Source organism: Pelmatolapia mariae, linkage group LG22 (assembly GCF_036321145.2).
Source record: "Pelmatolapia mariae isolate MD_Pm_ZW linkage group LG22, Pm_UMD_F_2, whole genome shotgun sequence".
NCBI classification, from domain to species: Eukaryota; Metazoa; Chordata; class Actinopteri; order Cichliformes; family Cichlidae; genus Pelmatolapia; species Pelmatolapia mariae.
The window spans coordinates 32,962,677-32,979,955 of record NC_086245.2 but is presented as its reverse complement, the minus strand read 5'-3'; the positions used below and the strand labels follow the sequence as shown (position 1 = coordinate 32,979,955).

Below are 17,279 nucleotides of genomic sequence, written 5' to 3'. Positions count from 1 at the left end.
GTTGACCACAGTGTCAGACGTGATGTCCTTCAGCCTGACATACTGTGGTCTGTGGAGTTTTTCCTGGAGCAGACGGGGCTGGATTGTATAATAGGCACTAGAAAAGTCGAGGAACAGGATCCTTACTGTGCCTTTTCCCTTATCCTGGTGCGAGTGAGCTCTGTGTAGGAGGTACAGAATAGCATCCTCCACAACGACATCTGCCTTGTTAGGCGAACTGTAGTGGGTCCAGGACATGTTGTACCTGGGGCTGGAGGAGGTTGAGAAAGAGCTGCTCTGGAGTCTTCATAAGATGTGACGTCAGTGCCACCGGTCGAAAGTCATTCAGCTCATTGGCGCGGTTCTTTTTGGGGACCGGAATGATGCAGCATGTCTTCCCCAGCCATAGACTGATGTTAAAGATTTGTTGTAGCGGCTCCCCTAGTTCAGCAGCACAAGCCTTTAACAGCCTAGGACACACCTTGTCTGGGCCTGCTGCCTTCCTGGGGCGAAACTTCGGCCATGTCCACACTAATACATTTTCATTTGAAAACACATCTTTTTCTCTCCAATTTGGCCTTCCGTCCACACTGAGATAGCGTTTTTGGTCAAGGAAAACGCAGCGTTTTGAAAACGCTCTCCAAAGCATATACATTTGAAAACGCCGTTTTGCGCGTTGCAGTGTGGACAGCGAACCCGGAGCCTTTTCGAAAACGATGACGCATTTTAGTCATGTGATGCAGTCGTGACCAATTAACCTAACATAGCGGAAGGCGTTATACAGCAGTTGTTTTGTTTGCGCTCAATTATTTCAGCCATATTAAAGATTAATATCAGTTTGTACATGCACCAAATAGCTTTTCTTCAATTTCTTTAATTCTCAATCGCTTTTGCATCTTTGTACTTTTGTGTTACTCGCAGCAACAACGCCACCTCATTGTTAGTCCATTTAAAAAACTCTGTGCTTTTCCTCGACATTTTGTCGCAACATTTCAGTTTCTGCGACAGAAATGAGGCGGGTTGAATCGTCTTGGTTAGGGATGGGTATCGAAAACCGGTTCTTGTTGAGAACCGGTTCCCACTGTTTCAATTCCTTGGAATTGTTTGCCGTTTTTGCAAATAATTCCCTTATCGATTCCAGTCGCCCCGAATGACGTCACCACGTTGCGGAGCGTCATTTACCTGGCAGGAAACACGGCGCTTCAAACGCTCAAAAGTTTGGTTATACTTTACGAGAACGGATGACAACAGGGCAACTTGCAAAGTAGATATTTCATTTAAGGGAGGAAACACTACGAATATGCAAAAGTATTTGCTCACAAAACACGCGATGACCTTAAATGAATGTCGTGTTTTTAATTCCGCTCCGGACTCGTGAATCTCAACCCAGCAGCAGCGGTAACGTTTGCACGTCCTCTCCCGTTAATGCGGCAGGTAAATAATCAACTAACAGTGCATATTATGTTAGCGCGATCTGCCTTATTACAAAACCTGCCATTACTGTGCGCTGCATTTAGGTGACCATGATGAGAGAGACAGAGTCTGGCTGGCTCAGATGCTGGCAGTTGTCGCTGCAGTCTACCGGTAGCGTCTCCTTTCAGGCCAGGATAGACGAATGTCACCGAGCAGTGTTTGTGGTAAAAGGCTTGCACCCATTTGCCACAGCAGATGCCCCCGATTTTCGGTAAGTGAATGTGTTTAATTGTAGGCAGGGACATTACTGGATATTCTTGTGTAATTGCTACAGAATAATTTATGTTATACTTTGTTATTGCTACAGAAGAATATTTATTTTATTGTTTTACATTTACAATTTTTTTTCCTGGGGACCCTGTGACACCCCATCGAAGAGCCGTAGGCTGTGGATCTCTTAAGATCTCACTGTTGGGTTTGCAAGGCCATGTTACTCCTAAATTTCTATCTTGTTCAAAGAGAAGATATAAAACAAAGTTCTAAGCTAATCGACCTTAGTGTTCTCCTTTTTTAAAAAGAATCGATAAAGAATCGAATCGTTAAACAGAATCGAAAATGGAATCGGAATCGTGAAAATCTTATCAATACCCATCCCTAGTCTTGGTTTCACGCATGCGCAGTACTGGAACGTAAGCGTTTTCGGCCTTTTCAATGTGGACGCACAACTCTGTGAAAACAGAGGGGCTCTGCAGTAGGGGGGGCGGGGGCGGGTTGAACTACCAAATAAACACATTGGTCCTCTCTTTCTGGCCAGACATGCAGAAGCACTTCTGCTATAATTTTGTTCGTATTTACCAAAATAAAAATGCAGACATAAGTGCACACATTAGTTGTTGACTCTCTCACTGAACTAACACAGCAAGTCCCTCAACATGTTTGTACTCTCTGCTCATGTTGCCTTCATATTAAATAATGTTTTGCTTTTTTAAAAACTTATTTAAAAAATTGCACTCAACAACAAACAAATCCTCCTTAACATAAAAAGTCACTTTAAGGGCCAAATTTGAGACCCCTGCTTTAAGACATTATCTAATACAGAACATAAATATCTCCCTTATGCAGATGGTTTGCCATTAATCCTTCAGGACCCCATTCTTCCTTGCCCCAAACATTTAAGGTTAGAGAGAAGTCTCCAGCTACTCTCTGAACTGGTCAAACTCTACCATTTTACCTCTTTCCACCAGTTTTCCACAAGAAAACTTAAATATTCTGGGATGAAGGTTAGGATCAAAGTTCACAGTTCAATTTCTTGAATACTGACAACTTAAAATCTATTATCCTATACTCAAAAAAATTCATAAATGCCTAACTCTCCAAATTCAGTACAGTAACTGCTGAATCATTGTCTTAAGAAAAACCTATGCAACATTTAAAAAACTTTGCTACTCTAATACATTAAGATACCTATCTATTCAATTCAATTTTATTTATATAGCGCCAAATCACAACTGCAGTCGCCTCAAGGCGCTTTATATTGTACAGTAGATCGTACAATAATAGATCTATCTATCTATATGTCTACAAAATCGACTGCCACCTGCTGGATTTCAAAGTTTAACATTTAACTGATCGTTTGTCTTTCTGAGTGTCTAGTAAGTTATGTTTTTTCTTCATTTTTCCTCAATATGAACTCAAATACTGATTTCTGGAATGAAATATACAACAGTAATTTGTGCAAAAATAAGAGTATGAACTCCCAACTCATATTATGAAGTGAGCCAAAAACTACACAAAATGGGATTCAGAGAAGTTTTATATGTGACTGGCAAGTGTGGTGTGGTACCATTGTGTGGATACCATCATACACTTATTCTTTGTACAGGTTACAAGTACATACCAATAGCACACAGAGGTTAGATGAGTTGAAACACACATTTTCCATTACACTGACGAACCTAGAACCTATCAAAACCTGGCCCATAATGTTTTTGTTGTCCAAAGCACAACTTTGCTTTTGTTTTGTTTTTCTGTTTTTATAAACAGGTTAAAACTGAGACTTTTGAGAATGCTACAGATCTCTATCTTGGTGTCAGACCTTTCATAACGGTTGCTCCCAGATTGGAACTTGTCCATCCCAACATTTCCTACCCCTATGACACAACCCTTTTTCCATGAGAAAATGGAAACATCAGCCTTGGCTGCCATGAGACAACACGGGAGACAAAAAAAAATCTAAGCTTGATTTTAATCCTTCATCTCCTGATAAGGCATGGCTAAGAGATCCAACTTTTTGTTAATGGACTCAAAAACACTTACCTGAATGTCGGTTGTGAGTAGGTCCTCGGTATCAGTTGACAAATCAGTCTTTCTAACTTTGTTGGGTTTTGTTTGTTGGATCTGTCGATGAAATCTTCAAGTTCTTCCACTCTGGGTGGTGCTGTCACTTGTCGTTGTATGGTTGTTTGTTTTGAAATCAGCTGTTTGTTTAAGTGTAAACAGTAATAAAACTAGTTTAAAGCGAAATCTTGCAGTCAGCGCTACAACCTTTGAATCTCAAATTTTGCACTGAAAATTTTGCGATCTGACATCGGGCTATTTAGATATGGGAAATTAGAAGTCATCCAGGCCTTTACGTCTTCACTTCAGCTAACTGATTTGTATCATACAGCTTCATGGATAAGTAAAGGTGGCTGTCATCTGCATAGCAATAAAAATCTATACAGTGTTTTCAAACTCCATGACTAGCCTTTGAAGTAAAGATACCTCAGAAATGCCACAAATTGGCATCTCTCAGATAGATATGATTGAAACTTTGCAGTGTAATTCCTTTCATACCTATGGTGTGTTCTAGTTCTCTGTAATAAATTGTTATGGTCAACAGTATTGAATGCTGCCCTGTTATCTAGCAGGACAAGCAGAGATGAGTCCACTGTCGGAGGCCATAAAAAGAATATTTATAACCCTCACTAGTGTGCATCCTAGCACAGAAACACTGCTGACTGAAACTCGTCATATAAACCTTTCTTCTGCAAATATTTAGTTAACTCTTTGACACCTACTCTTCAAGATTAAAAAAAGGTTAGAAACCTGTCTATAATTAGGTAAGACAGCATTAATTAATGCTAAAACTTACTTGAGCGGTCTTGTAGGAATGGGGCCTAAAAGATGTGTTGATAGTTTAGTGGAAGAAATTCAGGTCACCTCAGAATGATCAATATTGGGAGCAAGACTCTTAAAGACATATCAGCAGTTATTAAAGTAGCAGTACTCAATGATACATGTGTGGGAAGGCTGGTAATATTTTTTTTCTCTCAATCCACCCATCTGTTCTCTTCTGTTTACTCTATTTAGGGTTGTGGGGGTGGGGTGGGCCTTAAGTATTCTCTTAATTGCTGGGTACAGTCAGCTGTACAAAAAGTGTGACGCCTAAGGAGGGACACTCCTATATAAATTGAAAATCACACCAGGCCCTGCTAAGGCCGTAACTACTGTATATTTGCTCTCTGAATGGTGTTTTTTATAGTGATGATGTAAAGCAATACTTTCTAATCACACTGTCTACAAGTGGTGGTCTGACTGGTGTCTAAAAACATAATGATGTAGTTTGATTTTGAGTTCATACTGGATCAGTAGGGGGAAAACAAAACACCTACGCATTCAAGAATAAATACTTGAAGAACAAATGCTATGCACCCTTGCTAAAAAGGTGTAGTACTCTTAACATACTGACTCATTTCAAAGCTCACAAACTATTTTTTTAAGATTAAAACATAAAGGGCTTTAGGTCAGAGATGAAAGGTGAGTTGTATCTGCAGTTAAGACTTTACTACTTTAGTTATTGTACATTTTTCAGGGTTTTACTTTTGGCTCTGTAAAGAGTCTTTCAGATAGCAGACCGTATCTATGGGACTCCTGTACTGGAGTGGACAGCACTAAAACCTCTGTACATTCATCAAGTTTGGCTGATGAAAAAAATGCCTCTTGTCCTGAGATTTATTTTAATTTCATACATGGCTATGTTACAGTGACAGAGATAAAAACACATGAATAACTATTTATCAAACTTATCAACTTAAAATGAACATACTTTTCCAAGTTTTTCTAGAGATGGGGTTGGAGAAAATATTTCCAGTATACCGTAAATGAGCATTATTATTGATAAAAAGCAAAATGTATAATTAAGTGAAAGTTATAAAAAAAAAATACATTTCACAATACCTGTGAAAAGGAGTTTATATTTTATTCTGTAACCTTGTACACTTTCTTCTGATGTATTTTGTGTTTGTGGAACATAAACAAAGCATTTTTTCATAAAATGTCAATATAGTTGAGCAGTTCTCTCGGTGGTTCAGTCAACTCTACCTTCTTTTTTTCCTGCCAAGTCCATCATTTCTGACAGGGATAATCTTCCTTCAGGGATTATGAAGCTATCTTGTAGTCATCACTTTTTGTCAGCTTAGCTCATATTAGCCAGCAACCCATGGCTTAACGGTCTGAGCTTTGTATCTCAGTTCAAAAGGAACACCAAAGATTTGTGGCACGGTTCAACCATACATCATTTAAACCAGCACGGTGGTTGTTCACAAACCCCAGTTTCACAGTCAGAGCTCAATAAGTAAAGATGAACTGCCTAGATGATCCTTTTTTTAAGCCTCCTGCCCTTGGTACATCTTGTGGGGGCAAAATTGAGGTAGAATACATAATAATGGTGCTAAGGGGTAACAATAGATTCTGAAAACAGATTTTCCTTTTTAAAGAATAGGACAAATTGCAGTTGTGCCTTAATTGCATGAGTGAGTTGATTCCAAGGAAAAACCAGAGGCCTGTTTTAAAATTTCAGGCTAGAGCCCCAGCAGCCTCTGAAGAGCAGATTTCAGAATTAGTGATTCACCATGGCACACAGCAAATGGTCTCTCAATCAGAAAAGGACGCGCGCCCACCAAACAGTGTAGAGCTGAATAAACAACTCTGTCTACCCCAGTATTTGCTTTTTATGGGCTGTCTGACTCCCCAGTGTGGCATGCAGAACACTAAGTTTTTGATTTTTGAGTCTTTCCCATTGCTCAAAAAGCCCAAAGGCTGCTTGACTGAATTAGGAGTTGGAGTGTTATCTCCCTGACAGAGGGAGAGTGCTGATTGCTGTTCTCATTGGTAGTAAAGCGCACGTATGCCTGGTGTAATAGCAGCCATAGAAACCACATCAGCCAAGTAATTGTTTAGGCAGCCTCAGAAAATTAAGAGGACAATATTAAAATGTGTTTGCTTGCTTCATTCAGCTTCTAAGTTTTTTCTCCTGCAATGTTAGTTTGCTGGGTGATTTTAATATACATCTAGACACTGTCACTAATACTCTTATGAGAGATTATTCATCATCTCTTAATAGTTTTGGCCTGCAACAATTTATTGATTTTCAGTCTCACTCTAAGGGCTGTATTCTTGATATTTGTATGCGGTGTTACTCCTCAGAACTGTATAGCATCTAATCTTTCCATATCTGACCACAAGCTGGTATCTTTTGATGTCCATTTAATATTATCCAAGTCAAACTCTTTTCGCTCTATGTCATATCGTGATATTAAAAACATGGACATAACTGCCTTCTCCTGTAGTCTGCCCAGTAGAGACAATTTATCTACTCCTGATAAACTGGTGTCTTACTACAATAATGGACTACACAGTCTACTCAATACTTTCCATTGAAAACTTGGACTGTCTATTTCATTCACTCTGCTCCTTGGTTTACTCTGGATTTATGCAAACTTAAAACTAAAGATTGCTTGGAATGGCTTTGCACAAAGACTGGTCTTGCTGTCCATAAGGATATGCATCGTCAACACGTGGAATTATAAGGATGCTCTGTCTGCAGTCAAATATGAATATCATGGAGTACTAATGAGGTCTGGTGAAGGGAATACAAGGACTCTCTACATTAAACCACCTGACAATTTTCCACCTCAGGTTTACTGCACTGAGCATTAGAACATTTTTATAGCCTTTTTCAGTACTAAGGTTAGTAACATCTGTCAGCAGCTGGCTCTAGATAATTCCACATATGGCACACTGTATGATTTTTAAAGAAATCTAAACCTTCTAAACCCACCTCTGACTGGCAACATCCTGTTTATCCTCACTCTCTCCTTTAATAACTGAGGTTATTCACTCTTTCCTGATCCCTGAGTTTTTTCCTCTACCTCTTAACACAGCTGAGATAAATTTAACACTTCAGAAACCCGGTGAACCTCAATAAGTACAGTTCAATTGCAAATTTACCTTTTCTTTCAAAAATTCTTGAAAAAAATGTTGTTGTACACCTTAATAACAGTCATTTGTTTGAACAATTTCAGTCTGGTGTTCTGCCACCTCACACTACAGAGGAAGTCCAGGACAAAATCACAAATGATCCACTAATGGCAACTGACTTTGGGCTGTTAACCATGCTTTCTCTATGATCTGAGCTCTGCCTTTGATACAGTGTCTCATGATATTCTTTTAAAGAGATCAGAATCGGTTGAGATCATTGGCACTTGCCTGATTTTAAACCATATTTCTCAGGTTGTAATTGGCATGTACAGTTAAAAAGAAAAAAAAAATCAGATTACAAGCTTGCCCTTTCGTCAGTAATGTTCCCCAGGCCTCTGTTTATTTATCTTTACCCTAAAATCAAAACTGTTGCTAAATATCTACTGTCAGTTTTGATTTTTTTTTTTTTTTTTTTTTTAGAGAGCAAAAACCTTTGCCATTGATGAATTCTTCCCCTTGCCACGCAGGATAAAATCCTTTTTGAGGAGGGTGGAACTCCTTAGATAGTTCCCTTCCAGTATGTAGTGAGCACCATATTGGATAGTAAATATTAAATTCAATTTGTGGTCCATAGTGGGTTGCAAAAAGAAGGCTAAATCCTCTGGGTTTCTTGCTGTGAAATCTACTATGTGATGCAGGGTCTTCTAATCTTCTGCACACTTCGACAAAACCCTGAGGAAGTAACGACTAATCATTATCTGCAAAGGGTCTTATAGTCCCCTTCTTCTCTCCGCCTTTCCAGTGTGACATGGCTATCACCTGATGTTGGCATTCAATTACTCGATGTAACTCCAATCATTTGATTTTGAGTCACACCTTGTTGTTCTTTTGTTGCGCTCTCTCTCCTTATCTCTGTATCAAAAGTTACTTCATTACTATCGTCACACTTAGTTAGGATAATTCACTTCAGTTTACATAATTTCAATGTGATTTTTTTTATTTTTATTTTTTTATTTCAATTGTACCCTATATGCAGTTCCCTGCATTAGCAGCCTAAGATCTACCATTGACATTTTTATAACAAAGGAGATCTTTTAGCTGCTGTCCACTTATACAAACGTGCACGGGAGGTGAGGATTGGAGGGGTATAGATGAAGTGGACATGAGAGCATACACCAGAATAAAGCAACTTGTGGCATGTTGGATGACAACATTGGAAGTTCCCAGGAAGCAGGTGCACCTTTTGCATCATCTTCTCATTTTGTTGGTTGTGGGTAGCTCTGGGTTGTTTCCCCTGATTGTGCCAACCAGAGCCAGTTATCATCTGAGGTAGGGCTGTGCGATATGACAAAAATCTCATATCCCGATATAAGACATTTATCGTCCTGACAACGATATAAATCACAATATATACAATAAATGTAATATTTTTCTGTAAATTCTGTGAATCTCGGGCAACTCGACTTGTGTGAAGTTTTTCCAGCTGGGCGTCCTTTACCTGGATTCGAGTGTTTTAACCGATGCATGAAACTATACATTTTTAGTCATAAGTTGTAACGGCCACCATTTTCTTTCAAAGTTTGAGTCTAAGGTTTATTTTTTAGCTCCTGACGGCTCTTTTTTTTTTTTTCTTCTCATCCGTAAACTCTCTGCATACTCTTTCACGTGATTCAGTTTATTTTGAAAAGTCTCAACAGGATCTTGAGCTTTATTGTGAAAGGTTTAAATGGAAAACAAACAAGCGGACAGCGGAGCCACGTGATGGTTTTACCGTCATTGTTGCTAACGACAACACGTAAAAACAGGCACTTTTGTCCGTCAGTAGTGTGGTTATATTAAATATAAGAGAAAGAGAGAACTTTAAGAAATTAATATAGCCACTACAGTGACCATCAAAACCATGAAAAAATATTGCTGTAAACAGTTTATTTTACGACACCACAAAACAAATGATAGTGTAAAAAGAAACGATAGACGTTTTTATATCGTCATCCAATATATATCATTATATCGAACAGCCCTAATCTGAGGAGTTGCTCTGCCAAAGTGAAGCAAGTAAAGACGTTGTCAGTGTGTCCTTGGAGCTCCTCTGTCAGTTGGCGTGTGAACCCGTTTCCCATTTTTACATTGTTTACATATGTGTGTTAATAAAGGCAAAAGGCATAGAGATATGTCACATGGGCAGTGTTTGGTGTAAGGTGTTTTAGAGTTATACATTACTTTAATCAAAGGAGCTTTTTCTGTAATGCAGTAGTGTACTGCACTTGCTCCACTTGCGCTGACTTCAGCTCATTGCAGAGGAGGAAAATAGCCAAGCTAGCTTTTGAGGACATTACTTTTATTTTTGGCTGTGGGAAGCGTCAGGAATGTGACGGTAAAGTGCATACTGAGCCTGTCATTTAAAAAAAAAAAATCAGAATTGAATCTACAAAGATGTGCAAAAACAGAATGCTAACATAAAGAAAATAGATAATCTCAGTATGATATGAAAACTGACTGTATGCAAAGCCTAGCCAGGGACTGATTTTTCATCAGGAAACAAAAGCAGTAATTAGCAGTCACGTTGTAGCCTTAATTTCTGCTTGTGGCAATTTCTACAGTAGAATCACTGAAGTGATGGCTGTGAGCTGCTATTTGGACTAGTCCACAGTTTCACTTTTGCTGTCTTTGTGTTGGTACTCTAAAAGAAACATATTTTGTGCCCTGATTAGGTTAGGAATTTGTGCTAGAGTAAATGTGTAGCCTAAGGTTTATATTATTAAATGCTAATGATGTGTCAGTGGATCTCAGACCATGTTACAGAGTAATGCAAAATTATTTTTGTTTTTTACTCCTAACCTCTATGGCACAGCTTCGCATCTACCACATGTGTTGCACGCTGTGGCTCACAGGAGCAGTTATTTGAATTGACTGTTCAGTAAGGTTAATACTGGTCTTTGCTTCCAGGGTGTTACGGTGTGGACGGCGAGAGTGACTCGATTATGAGCTCGGCCTCTGAGAATTCAACAGAGCCTTGGTTCTGTGATGCCTGCAAGAATGGAGTGACTCCCAGCTGTGAGCTATGCCCAAACCAGGATGGCATCTTCAAAGAGACGGATGCTGGGAGGTGGGATACAGTGGCACAATGACCTGGTGGTCAGTTGCCATTTAGAAGATACAGCAAGTGGAACATGTTCAGAAACAAATAACAGCTAATGATCTGTGCTATTCAAAATGCTGCAGGGATCCAAATACTGTCTGAACTGTGTTATATATTCAGTGCTGAGGAGAAAAGCAGGTTTGATTAAGAAGGAAAAATAGAACTGTTGGAGGAATGGAGGGAGGAGAAAAGAGAGGAAGAAAAAGAGTGAGAGAAAAGACTGTGTTATGTGAAGCGTGGAGACTTCAGCCACGTTATCGCTGATAGTGCTCCTCAGCCAGGCTGCACACGAATTTACTACTTCAGTAGAGCATGAAAAACACAGCAAATTAAACTGTGAAGCGGTTGCTTGCTAGAGATGGATATCTTTATATTGGACTTTGGATTCTCTTGCCTAAAGTCCACATTTGAAACTGTCTCACACCAAACTGTAGCACGAGTCTGGGCCTACATAAATCTATGAGTCAATTTCTTTTTGAGTATCTGAGAAACTAGTTTTATGACATTAAGTGTCTTATTATCTACACAAATTCTCTACATTAAATGCAAAAATAAATCAGTTCACAGCTTTTTGTGAAATCAGCATCCAGGAATCGAAATGTTTAAAATGCTACTTGATTCTGAGCCATTTCCAATTCAGGATTTTTCTACCATTCTTCATACCATTCGTTCACCAATTTTGCTTTTATTCTTTGATGTTTTCAGGTGGGTGCATGTGGTTTGTGCCCTTTATGTTCCTGGAGTGGCATTTGGAGACATTGATAAGTTGCGACCAGTAACACTCACAGAGATGAATTATTCAAAATATGGGGCCAAGGCAAGTTCTCTTTTTGCTCACTGATGAAGATGAATTTCAATGTAAATAGTGTTTATCGGCCATGCGGCCAATTCGTGCAAAGACTGGGGTTGTACCATTAGTGAAAGGAGGAGGGGGGCAGGCGTTTGGAAGACAGCAAGTGTAGTGGTACAGGCAGTTACATGGCGAGACCTGCGAGCCAGATTTAAACGCAAGCTTGTCGGGGAAAAAATGAAGAAATGGGCGAAAATATAAAATGAGCAGCATCTGGCTGCATTTCAATGATATTAGTGAATTTCTAAAATTAGGAGGTGGCTAAAGTGAAGCCCAATTTTATTTTCATTGAGGAAAAAAAGAAACACTGGACAGTCTTTGTAATGAGCTGCCAGAACTTTTTCTGTAATCTTGCATCATGCTGACAGATTTTTTTTGTCACAGCATCTTTTTCTTTATGATGTAGAAAAAGTTACATTTGTAACTTCTTTACATTGACAGAAAGGAGAGTTTCACTGGTCCCGATCAGAGAGGGCTGAGTTTGACACCCATAAACTAGAGGCTGTATTCAGACATTTTTTTTGCAGCAAAGCTGATTAAACACCAGAAATGCTCTACTTAAAGTAATCATTATGATAAGTAATGGGGCACAATTTAAAAGTGGCACGTTACCTGTTGAGAAGGCACTTAGTGGGGGGCAAAGTTCCCAGTCCAAGGAACAAGTTTGAGAAATTTGGCTTTAGAGCTTTTCAGCTAAAGTTTCGTCAGTCTAAACTGATGTATAAGCGAGGTAATTGTGCTAAATACAAGCGTTAAGGTGAGGCTGATTTATCATGTAAAACCTGAAAGCAGTTTGATTAGAAATTCACATGGAAGTGTCAGAATTTCAGTAGATAATCCAAAATATCTGTCAAAATGAAAACCGGTTAACAGTGAAACAGTTGCATACTGGCATTTCTGAAAAATGAAAAAATGTTATGTTATTTTTGTTATGAGCAGGAGTGCAGTTTCTGTGAGGATGCCCGTTTTGCCAGGACTGGTGTGTGTATCAGCTGTGATGCAGGAATGTGTCGATCCTACTTCCATGTCACCTGTGCACAGAGGGAGGGGCTCCTGTCTGAGGCTGCAGCGGAGGAGGTAGGGCGACCTTGTTAGCAGCTTAACGACACCAGTGAGCATTATTAGTGAACGTTCTTCCCTCAGAGAAATGAAGAGTCCATAAATATGCAGATATTTTCCATTTAAACACTTGGGTGGTTGATTGTTAACAGTTGATACTTAATATGCCATTTACACCGTACAAATACGTTTATTAACTTAGCTTCAGTGGTTGTCATGTCAGAAGTGTTAAAAGGATGTTTTAAATTCAATAATACATTAGTCTGCACGGCAAAGAATTATGACTTTTTGTGTAATGGCTATTGGCTGTGCAGCTCTTAAAACAAACCAACAAACAAAGAAACATGAAAAAAAACAACAACAAAAAACTAGGAAGTGAACTTGATGCTATAAATTCGTCAGCTCAATAACAGTCACCTGTTAAACAAAGCAGTGTTAGCTGTTGAAACTGTAAGCAGCATATGTGTAGTGACTGGCAGAACAAAAAACAACTGTTTGGTCTTGTGTTTGCACTACCTATGCCTGTTGCTGCAAAAAACTATCATAACTAAACCAAAATGTCACTAAAAAGTGAAAAAATAAAATAAAGAAAGTTTCCTTGATGCGTGGAGGTCTCTAAACTGAACCTCTTGCCCTGTGTTTGAACCATCCATCTAGGGCTGCAACGATTCAGCCTTCGATGCTTCGTTTAACACACGGCTCTGTAGCGTGCAGATGCGTTAAACTATGTAAACGCAAGTGCTTCACCCACATTTGCGACATCTGCAATACAAACATATTTAGGAGCAGTGCATGAATAAAAAGTTTAACAACATTAAGCCCACACAGCCTGCAGTTTTTTTTTGTTTGTTTTTTTTAAACAAAAACAATAACACAACAGCAGCAGTGATGATGACTCTGGCACAGTTTAACATGGAGCTGGAGTCTGTTTACACGCAGCAAAGAGGAGGAGCCGTTACAGAGATGTGAGCTCAGGTTGAGTGAAAGAAAAATGTGTTTCCAGCATCCTCCCTGTGATCACCATTAAAACCTTTACTGGGACAAAAGTGAGCAGGAGTCCTTGATCAAAGCACCTGATTAACAAACTCTGATGTGAAGAAAAGCAAATTTTGTAGCTGCTCCATCCACCGCTGTTTGTTTTACGCAGAGAAAAATCTACAGTAAGCCTCCAGAAGTTTATTTATTAAAATATGCAGATGAACTGTTAACTTGGTCTGAGACCGTGTTTAAATTATACAGCTTGCTGACCGTCCTATTTTACACAAAGATACCTTCCAACATTTTTTCAGATTGAAAGTGAAATAATATAATATATTATGTTTAAATAAATAACATGTTTAAATGTTTAAAAGTAAAAATACAAGTTTTCTTCACAAGCCCATGAAAATGGTTGGACATTGAATTAATACTAATATCATGTCTACGTTAAGTCATAACTTCTTGTTTTTAGCAGCACAAAGATTTTGCATCAGATGCTCATATACTCGCTTTTCTTCACTGGAGACACCACATACTCCTCATACTCATACTTTAAATACTCACAAACACAAACTCACTCATTCACTTGGACACGCAGATCCACATGCAAAAAAAATAATCCACATGAACACACACTGTCTACTTCATCTAGGAGATAAACCACTGTCAGAACTCCTATTAAAGCCTTCCAAGAAGAAAGAGTAAAGGTAAAAGTTTTATGGCATAGTTTAAATTGCATATATATGCAATTTAAACTATGCCGTAATATATGATAGTATATCTTCTTTTTTTTTTTTTTACTTTGACTGTACTTGAGATTATTTATATATTAGTCATGTATACAGTAGGGATGGGAATTGATCAGAACTTGGCGACTAAGGATTTCGTAGTTTTTGCAGTTGAACTTTAAAACATTGGTTTCTACTTGTGAAATTGTAATGAGCAGTTTATTCTGAAATACCTGTGATTTTAGTCTTGTGAATTCTTATTATTGCTCATTTCTTGTTCAATTAATCCATGGAATAATTGAAAGATTACTCGATTACTAAAGAAATCGATACCTGCAGTCCCACATCCATGACGATCTTGTACCCTTGAGGACTTTTCTGCTCTTACCACAGTGCCACCAATTTTTTTTTTTTTTTTTTTTTTTACCACACTTGGTACCTTTATGAAAAAAACCCCCAAATAAATAATCTTATGAATATTACTATAACAATACCAATACCAATAGACCAATTTTAACCAATACATGAAGTGAGAGAAGCGGTAAAATCAAGCCGAGAAAGAATCCACTAATTTTATTTTATTTTTCCTCACCTCCTTTACAGAGCTTCTGTCAATAAAGCATCTACCACTTGGAGAAATCAAACTAGCGAGTGACAGATTTGATTGATAACGACTATTAATGACCAACGATGAATTACAAGAGATCCATTCTTTCTAAGTTCTTTTGGAATATTGTCACTGCAGTCCACCAAGCAAAACAAATAAAATTCATATAACACAAGTATTTGGAAAAATGCCTGTTCACTGCAGCAGCCTAATCCAGTTAATCAGCTACAAATCCTCCACTACAACAGACTGCACACAGATGACTGTAGGAAGTCAGCAGCTGCAAAGCACTGCTTCTGCCTCAGCTGGTTTTTTCACTTTAGTGAGTGGCAGGTTCTGAAAGTTCAACGTGGTAAAAGCTTTACAGGCTATTAATACCTGTTTTCCCACCAGTTATCTTAACTGTTAATTCCCATGAGTGCTCTTTATTTCCTCAGGATATCGCGGACCCATTTTTTGCATACTGCAAACAGCATGCAGACCGCTTTGACAGAAAGTGGAAAAGGAAGAATTACCTGGCCTTACAGTCTTATTGTAAAGTCTCTCTGCAGGAGAGAGAGAGACAGCTTACTCCCGAAGCTCAGGTAAGGATTGTTTGACCCATCCCATCTATACTAAAAACATGCACTATATTTAGTCTAAATGACAAAGGACAGTTTGGATGGGTGAGATAAATTGTGTATTTTCGAAATAATATTTTACCCTAAAACAAGTTTAAGAAATGCTACAGTTTTCCTGTAACTGTGTTTATAAACCTGCACACAAAAGGAAAAGGTGTGGGACAGAGGGAGGTGATCCCCACACAGCAGCGTCACTTTGAGCTGACACGGATAGTTTAGCACCTGACTCCAAGAAAATGTAGAAATCACTCTGCTCATTGCTATTGCCCTTACTTTTCAGTTCTTTGGTCTGTACTTTGAGGTGGCCCTTGATCGAACTTATATTAGATCACAATTTTGTATTTGTTGTAGGTGGTCTAAATGTGACTGCATGGTTATATCAGATTGACAGGCACACAAAAAGTCCCAGTTACACAAAATTTAGGCACTATAAGCAAGTGTGAGGGACAGCATGTGAAATTTTTATTGTCCCCAAATGTAAATACAATTGCACATATACAGTGCTTAGCGCGAGGAGCACAAACTCCCAGGCATAGTCATAAAGAACTGTCTTTAACCAGAACTCTGAGCAAGCAGAGCACTGCATATATGTCACATCCACACTGTAAGAAGCACCCTGTGTTAGTACTTTCATAGTCTCTTTCCTCCTCCAAGATGACATTGCAAATGGGCAAAAAACGATGGGCTGAACTGGTTTCCACAATTCAGTGTTTCCTAACAGCGTGTTGTGTGAAATTCTTTAGAAAGTAGATGCTACTTATATATACTAAAAGTAGAACAGAGCACAATATATCCTGTTTCTAATAGCAAAGTGGTTGTATGTGTCCCACCTGCAGGCCCGAATCACTACTCGCTTGCAGCAGTACAGGGCAAAAGCTGAGCTGTCCAGAAACACTCGTCCTCAGGCATGGGTACCCCGGGAAAAACTGCCAAGACCTCTGACCTCTAGCGCCTCAGCTATCAGAAAGTTGATGAGGAAGGCTGAACTGATGGGCATCAGCACTGACATTTTCCCTGTGGACACATCTGATACCAGTGCCAGCATGGATGGTCGCAGGAAACACAAGCAGCCTGCTCTCACAGCAGACTTTGTCAACTACTACTTGGGTGAGGAAACTGTGTCATCTCTGCTCTACGCTGTTCTGTTGCTTTGTGTCAAGTGTTAATTATTATGCTGCTATTTCACTTTACCAGCTAAAGTAGGTAGGTCTCTGAGAACAGTGAGAAAATGTTTCGCAGCAATTCTTTTAGAAGCGCCTTGTTTGTTGTGAGTGAAATTGATACTAAAGAAGAAAACACTGAGATTGGAAAACTGTAAAGCACTGCAGTGAACAGTTTAGGGGAAATTTGAAAGTTTCTTGATGTCATGAGCAGAAAGGTGTGCCGTTTGCGTGTACTCACTATACCTGCATGAGTTTACTCGAGTTACTCAGATGTTCTCCAAAAGTCCTAAGACATGCATGTTAGTTAGTGATTGTGTGTCTGCAGTGCATGGATTTAACACTGTTACAGTGGCTTGCAAAAGTATTCGGCCCCCTTGAACTTTCCCACATTTTGTCACATTACAGCCACAAACATGAATCAGTTTTATTGGAATTCCACGTGAAAGACCAATACAAAGTGGTTTACACGTGAGAAGTGGAACGAAAATCATACATGATTCCAA

The 17,279-nt window shown here is 38.9% G+C and overlaps 1 protein-coding gene across 3 annotated transcripts in view; it reads left to right on the top strand.

Moving 5' to 3' along the window:
• Window positions 1-17,279, top strand: part of phf14 (PHD finger protein 14) — a 178,881-nt gene that overhangs the window by 13,601 nt on the left and 148,001 nt on the right. For all 3 annotated transcript variants that reach the window (XM_065471420.1, XM_065471419.1, XM_065471421.1), the window contains exons 5-9: window positions 10,579-10,738; window positions 11,477-11,588; window positions 12,561-12,698; window positions 15,431-15,577; window positions 16,450-16,720. In XM_065471420.1, coding sequence (XP_065327492.1) covers window positions 10,579-10,738; window positions 11,477-11,588; window positions 12,561-12,698; window positions 15,431-15,577; window positions 16,450-16,720 — 828 coding nt within the window. The remainder of the gene's footprint in view (window positions 1-10,578; window positions 10,739-11,476; window positions 11,589-12,560; window positions 12,699-15,430; window positions 15,578-16,449; window positions 16,721-17,279) is intronic.